Source organism: Leiobunum rupestre, chromosome 4 (assembly GCF_980474605.1).
Source record: "Leiobunum rupestre chromosome 4, qqLeiRupe1.1.hap1, whole genome shotgun sequence".
In the NCBI taxonomy this organism is placed as follows: domain Eukaryota; kingdom Metazoa; phylum Arthropoda; class Arachnida; order Opiliones; family Sclerosomatidae; genus Leiobunum; species Leiobunum rupestre.
In genome coordinates this window covers 6,310,807-6,318,393 of record NC_143387.1, presented here as the reverse complement: position 1 = coordinate 6,318,393, position 7,587 = coordinate 6,310,807, and the positions used below count along the sequence as shown (strand labels likewise).

Genomic DNA, 7,587 nt, shown 5'->3' with positions numbered 1-7,587 from the left:
AAAATGCAATATGCATTCCACAGTAACGTGATGATAGCTGAAGCCTCTGAATGCCCCCCCCCCATTTGACCCATGCTTCTCTTCAAATTGGACAATGGACAGCTTCGTTTTTCTCTACACCCAAGTTGTTTCGGAGATAAGACTGTGGACGAATTTCAGGAAATGCGAAGGCCAGCTGCAACTGCAGCAGCGACCTTTCGTGCGGCTCGCGACGCCTTGCGTTCTTTATGGAGGAGGGACTAAGGGTGGGTATAGTGGCTTATGATAATGAAAAGTAAAAGTTAGGACCGTTATCGAGCCGAACAGGTCTAAGGGGGTACTTTCTTTTTTCTCGGAAGGCAGTATCAATATTTCTTTAGTAAAATTTTCGTGGGCATTTTGAACTGGCGATCGAAAATCTCCCAAACAGTGGAAAATCACACAAAACCCTTTGGTTTGGTTAAGAAAACCCATTATCCCATTTCCAAAAAAAAACACCCTAAAAATCCCACAAAATGGGATTTATCCCACGATCTGGCATCACTGGTTTTCATTAGGCTTATGTCAAATAACTCCGATATCTTATACTTACAATATAGCACCGATTTTGTTGAAACTCGAGGGAAAAGTTGCAATGGGCTTTGGTTTTCCCATGGCAACCGAAAATATTTTTCACCTCTCAAAACGAAAAAATCTAAATTTAAAAAAGCATGGAATTTTCTCGGTTTCACACTTCAGTAACTTACCTGAGAAAATTCTTCAAAAATTTTAAATTAAAATTTTCAGAACTTACCCAAAAAGATGTCCTACTTTGGGCAAATTTTGGTAAAATTTCAATAAATTACATGAATAAAGTAATATTGAGATAATTTTTAGTTAAATTGGGTAAACGCAATTAAATTTGGTAAATGTGATTAAATTTCGATGAAATATGATAACCACAGGTAAATGGGTAAACCTGAGAAAATTGGGTAAACGCAATAAAAATTCGTTAAAAATTAGGTAAATGTGATTAAATTCCATGCACGTCGTCTGCATAGTTTACAATTTCACTATATCGGCACGGCCAAATTTGATAACGTGCGGCGTGCTATAACAAACCGCGCGTGATAAAAGTGGCCGTGATATCGATAAATATAGATTTAGATATAACGGTAAATATCGGTATAAAAAGTTTATTTTAACAACCAAGTTATAAAGAATATCTTGCTAGTTAAAGTAACCTAAAAACACGTTTAAGTTATCAGATATTTGTCAATGGCAAACAACCGTATACAATGGGTGGTATTTATTAGCAAAACTCGTCACAAACATTGACACTATTGACTATATAATAATCTTCAGCGTATTCAATCCAAATAACGATGTAAGTCGTGAAGCACATTTGCAAAACATTCGCTATACTCGTACTCGAATCGAATTGAGCCATGTTGTTTCCTTTTTCCTACTAGTGGCACCCGGCGTAACACGGAACCGGTGTATTTCTGACTATAATGATCAAGAATTTCCATATGTAGGGTGCTAAACAATTATTTTACAAATGGCACAGAGAAGAAGAATGACGCTTTATCTGTGACATTTTGTTTAGTAGATTTTGAGTAGAGTGGAACTGATAACGCAAACTTTTTTTTACGTACAGTACAACAAAATCACTATGGAAAAACGAACTGAAAAGTTTTTAACTTTTTCCGCAGTGAAATATTTTACGATTTCAATCGGCCAATAGGTGTTCGCGTTAATTAAGTTTCACGCCGTGCGCTTCTGTTCAAATCGATAGTGACACGTATTTTAGAATTAAATGATGGCGATGACTAACAAGAGGAATAATTTAAGTCAAAAGGAACTGGAAGATTTTATTGATAAAACGAGGAATTTTCGTTGGCAAAATTTCCAGCATTTATCACAAATACACTATTTAGATAAAATGTCATTTTGCGACCGGACTAGAGCACTTTAGCTTATTTCTACAAATCATAAATGTAAGAGATTTATAGTTTTTCTCATTTAACACAAAATTTTGGTTTAAAAGCCGAAATCATGCACTCTGTGATAGCGAATATTTTCCACGTAGTATGTTTATAATGGGAAATTTATTTCTTCAAATTTAACTAGTAAACCGATCATCGTTCTTAAAATATTGCTAACTTTGAACAAACAACTTCTTAGATTGAGCAAAACGTTGATAAAGTAGGAAAATGATGCAAAAAACGTCTCGTGAGATGAATCATATAATCGGATTAAACAAAAATTGACTTCAATGATAGGAATTCATACCATTATTAAAACTAAATTATTAACTCCCTGCAGGTTGTTATCGAAAATATGTAAGAACTATCGTACATTACCTGGTTTTACTCGAGAACAAACTGTTTTATCTTCACTTTTGCATTGCAGTTTGATATTAATAGTCTTGAGATTTTTCGAATCGAATAGCTCTAAAAGTAGATTTAATAACGGTGTCAACACCGATAAAATTATTTTATCTGTGAACAAATTACATATTTAACGTAAGCTTACATGTATACTACTTCGAACAAAACATGTTTTGTTGCTCGCATTGTCATTTAAACAATTATTATTTATATGAAACCTATGATTTAATTGTAATTTCAATGCTTTATAATAATAATTTTGTCACACGAGGGTGACGTTTTTAAGTGGTTTCGTGAATTTGATTGACTTTAGTTGTTTTTTTCTAATATTTAAATGTCGGGTAGGTCAACAAACTGGGGTTTGAAGTGAAGTAAAAGTGCTACATGGTTCGTAAAATTGTAAATGAATAGGGATCATGATCTATTTCATTTATGTAAAGGTTCTACTAGTAGAGAGTGTATGCTTAATTTGTTTTTTATGGCCTGAATTGATAAATTTTTTACATTCTTTAATAATCTGATGTACGTTTATTTAACCAATACCCTTTTTGAAGTCTTTCAAATAACGTTTAATATAGTGAAAAGAGGTTAGTATGACACTTATGGGAAAAGACTGGCACTTAGTTTGTTAAAATAGTCAAGAAATATCAGCCTTTTTTCAACAACGTGGACGATCCTAAGAGTTTTGATTCATGTTACCAATTTTTTTCTGTTTTAACGAATACTTGGTTATCAAACTATTAATAGCTGCCAATCAGAAATATAACTCAATTATTTGTGTCTGCTGATTTCTCTGCAATGGTAATCGGTGTTCGAATCGCTTTTTACTAAGCTCGCAAGCGGAATCAACATTCTGCTTGTACTATTATCACTCAACCGTAGCTAGCTAGTTGGCCAATTTTTAAGGCAATTTCAAAGATAATATAACCTATAGTATTTCTGTCACGCTCAAAAGATTCCAAGACTGAAAATTCCCCTGTCAGATGAGATTTTATAATTACACCTTTCTGAAACCTCTAGATTCATTTCGGAAACCTTGTTTTGCAGATTATTTACAGTTTACAAAATTGCCGAGCGTTAGTCGTCCTGACCGGGTTGTATTGTTTTATTCTTTATGAGTTTTACGTTCTAAGCTACTAACAATTCATAGTGACTGGAAAATATGGGTAGTGGGTCATTTGTGCGTAATGGCAGCTAGCACAAAAAGAAGGTATTGGATAAGTCCAAAAGGCAATAAATTTTAATGGTGCGTAAATAAATAGGAAAAGAAAAGCCCTGGCGGTTGCAATATCAATTTGGACAATAAAGAAGTAGTTACGGCACTGCTCGGAATCTGACCCATTTTTTACCCTCAGCCAAGGTGAAATACACGAATGAAAATATACAGAGTGTAGTAGTGAATGGTTATATAAATTTTAAGTTTTATTTGCCTCTCTCATTACAGTTTAATTCAATTACGTATGTTGATGCCTCCAAAATACACATTATGAAGCCCACAAAAACTCTCTGCAGCGAGAAGCCGTACAAATGTTCACTGTGTAGCTATAGTTGCAAAGCCAAGACTGATTTGAAGAGACATAATAGAACCCATACTGGCGAGAAGCCGTACAAATGTTCTCACTGTAACTATGCATGTATTGACAATAGCAACTTAATTCATCATGAAAAAACACACACCGGCGAAAAACCGTACAAATGTTCTTTGTGTGACTACACTTGCACCAGGAATAATAGTTTAAAGATACACCATAGAATACACACTGGGGAGAAGCCGTACAAATGTAACTGGTGTGACCATACATGCACTCAAAAGAATCATTTATCTGTACACGAAAGAAAGCACACTGGCGAAAAGCCTTACAAGTGTTCTTTCTGCGACTATGCTTGTAACAATAAGAGCCGCTTAACTATACACAAAAGAAAGCACACTGGCGAAAAGCCGTTCAACTGTTCTTTATGTGAATTTACTTGCAGTAGCAGTGGCCATTTGAGTAGTCACGTTAAAACTCACTCTGGTAGGAAACCTTATAAATGTTCCGTGTGTGACTATGCTTCAGCCAGGAAATACGGCTTAATTGAACATGAAAAAAAGCACAATGGAAAAAAGCCGCATAGCTGTACTCAGTGTGACTATTCTTCCATCAGCAAGAGCAGTTTAATTATACACGAAAGGCAGCACACGGGCGAAAAGCCGTACAACTGCTCTTTGTGTGAATATTCTAGCAAAACCAGAGGCCATTTGAGTAGTCATGAAAAAACACATACTGGTAAAAAGCCGTATAAATGTTCCAAGTGCGACTATGCTTTTACCAGGAAATACCGCTTAATTCAACATGAGAAGCGGCACGCGGACAAAACGCCGTACAGTTGTAGTCAATGTGACTTTGCTTGCACGATGAAGAACATCTTAATGCGCCATGAAAAAAACCATACTGGAAAAAAATCGCCAAAGGAAAAAATATTATCCAATTTTTTTGACGATATAATTATTCCAAGCGAAGTCAAAATGGAAGATATAAAAAGCAATTTTCAAGAAAATCGCATTTTGGAGAACTTGGTCTCGTTAGAAATCATTAAGAAAGAAAACAATTTAGCGAAACCCGAAGATTCATATATCTCATCTTTTCTTCACGACTTCATGATTCCGTTGCAAGTTATCAAGAACGAGACTATATCGTAACCGCAGCCCAAAAACGACAACAATCAATGCGGATCATTTGGACACTCTTTACCAGCCAACATTAAGAAAGAGTCTTTGTGAATTTAATTACATTTCTCAACTACTTGTTTTAGTTCGTTTGAATTTTCAATAAGAAATATCGTATTTATATCTCAAGTTTCGTTGTAAAGTCAACATGTATCCATTTAATCCCAGCAGAATCACTGCTCTATGAGTTATTAACGGTTATTGTATTATGCGTATTTACTTTCTGATTAAAGTGTCAAATACCAATGAGTATGCTCGGTAAACTACAATCATAAGACACTTAACCATCAGTTTTATTTAAATGAAAGCAAATTAAAAGAACCTCAATCTTCGTTAGGGGTTGATATTTCTACTGTAATTGATCTATACGTGGTTTAAATCAAGTGTTTTATTTAAACTGTGGAGATAATTTGCCGTCAGCACAATTAGAGGGTACATAACGCAATTAGAGTACAACAAAAATTAACGAAATATACAGGGTGTTTGAAAAGGTTATGCAAAAAATTGTAGGGGTTGAGTTGAGAAGTATGCCAGAGAGCTTCAAAGTGTAGCCTACTAGCCCCTGAAAGTAGGCACTTTCGGATCCAGATGGGCACTTTTTCTCCGGGGAAAGGTGAAATAATGCACTTTCTGCAATGTTTTTATTTACAGTTTATCTAAAAGTTTGCGTTTTGTGTGTTTTTACTTAAATTTCTTTCCCTTCCCTCCACTTTTGTCTTAAGTATGGTCCCACCCAAAATTGTTTTCCCGAATCATGCCTTAAAAAGGGTTTAGTTTCTTTTCCATGGTCTCCAAAACACTTAAGACGGCCCTGTCCCCTACCTCATAGAGTTTTCTGATTCGTAGTTTTACCACCATTCTCCTAAGCCTAAATAAAAACGACGGAACGGACGTCTTCGTGATGTAAGAGAAGTAAATCTTGCCTTCATAGCAGTATACAAATTTTGTCCCACTGACTTTCGGAATTTACCTATATGGGACGGCAGATATTCCAACGCAACTCTTTCTTTGTAGCGAAGTGCCATCTTTAATTACGTGGTGTAACTTTAAAGCAGATAAACGGTCGATACGAAATGCATATATTGTCACGCTTATAATTTACGAGACGTTTGTTGAAAATAGAAATGGTTTTTATTTACACTTTATTTACAGAATGGTTTAATTGAAATAAGTCAAGAGCGCGGCGGTGCAACGGGGTTTCTCTCGTTAGGGATAATTTCCTCACGAGGCGCAGCTTTTACAGCTATATAATCCCCGTGAAGGAAATTGGCGTCCAGGGCGAGCTTTTGCAGCCTTTCCTCCAGATCACCAAACCTGTAGTAGGCTGGACTTTTCAGTCTTAAGATCCCACTACAGGCGGCCGAGAGATACTCTAAAAACCTCACCGAAGCGCGGCTTTTATACCCGCCGGAGTTGACAACAGCGCTACTAGTGGTAGCGTCTGACGCTTGTGGCTTGCCTGACAGTCTTATGATTGTGAATGATTAATGTGTGGTCCGTCCGCGACAGCTCCCCCTTAAGGAAAAAGCCGTCCCGGCGTAGATGATGGAAACTGAAAGAAAATTAATGGTTAATGATGGAGCCCGAGGTGATCTCCTTCAGAATGCGGCGACGAGTAGTCTGAACATCGATAGGAGCGTCGATACTCGTGAATCCCCGAAGGTAGCGGTCAACCCAAGTGCTAACGTAAATTCCACTGTCCGCACTGTGTTGCGGCACAACTAAGGATGAGAGCCGTAGAGAGAAAGAGTCTGCATCGAAATCCAAAATTCCACGGAGAGCAGCCTCGGTGGTCAGATACTGTTTGAGTAAATCCAGCGTTTGGTGATTAGGTGCGTTTTTTCCACATGAGGCTACCAAGAGTTTTTTACATGAGGCGCTGGAATGTTGCGGGCGCATTGCAGAGCCCCATACCAAGGACATTGAACTCATATTGGCCGTCGGGTGTTACAAAGGCGGTTTTCTCTCTGTCAGCTTCGTCGATTTCGACCTGGAAGTAACCAGAGGCCAAATCTAATGTTGTGAATAGGGATGCCAGTGTGAATTTGATGGTGAATCAGAGACGTACGGCCTAAGTCGCCTTCGAACTTTGAAAAAACAGTGGAGTGTGTACGAAGAAGGTTTATTAATTGCTGGCGGTGAGTTTCAGGTAATTCTGTGCCAATGTCCAGATGGGGAGGAAGGTCGCAAGTTTCGTTGGTAGAATCGGAGGAATCCAGATAACGGAGGTCGATGATATCATGGGCTCGAGCGAGTGTGGCATTTCGGTTGAGAATAATGGGCCGGTGATGTGGGTTAGCGACACGAACTAAAGCACGCCCATTGCGAAAGTTAGCGAGAGTCTTGCAAACTAAGAGGCCGTAGCGATTAAAAGTAGTTGATAAAGGCTCAACCATCAGCGTTCCAGATGCAACAGCAACCGAGACTTCGAGCGACATTTCGGAATGGGCGGGAACAGTGACGTCCCGAGTGTTTCGAACGAGATGAGAGTGTTCGAAGATGACATCAGGAAGTGGAAAGTCCTCGTTC

General features: G+C 37.7%; 1 protein-coding gene across 1 annotated transcript; it reads left to right on the top strand.

The window, feature by feature from the left end:
* The first annotated feature begins 3,798 nt into the window (after nt 1-3,798).
* On the top strand, nt 3,799-5,097 carry LOC149945953 (uncharacterized). The gene has a single exon (XM_090172710.1). It carries the CDS (start codon nt 3,838-3,840, stop codon nt 5,029-5,031), a length of 1,194 nt encoding a protein of 397 aa, XP_090028836.1. The 5' UTR covers nt 3,799-3,837; the 3' UTR covers nt 5,032-5,097.
* The last annotated feature ends 2,490 nt before the right edge of the window (nt 5,098-7,587 follow it).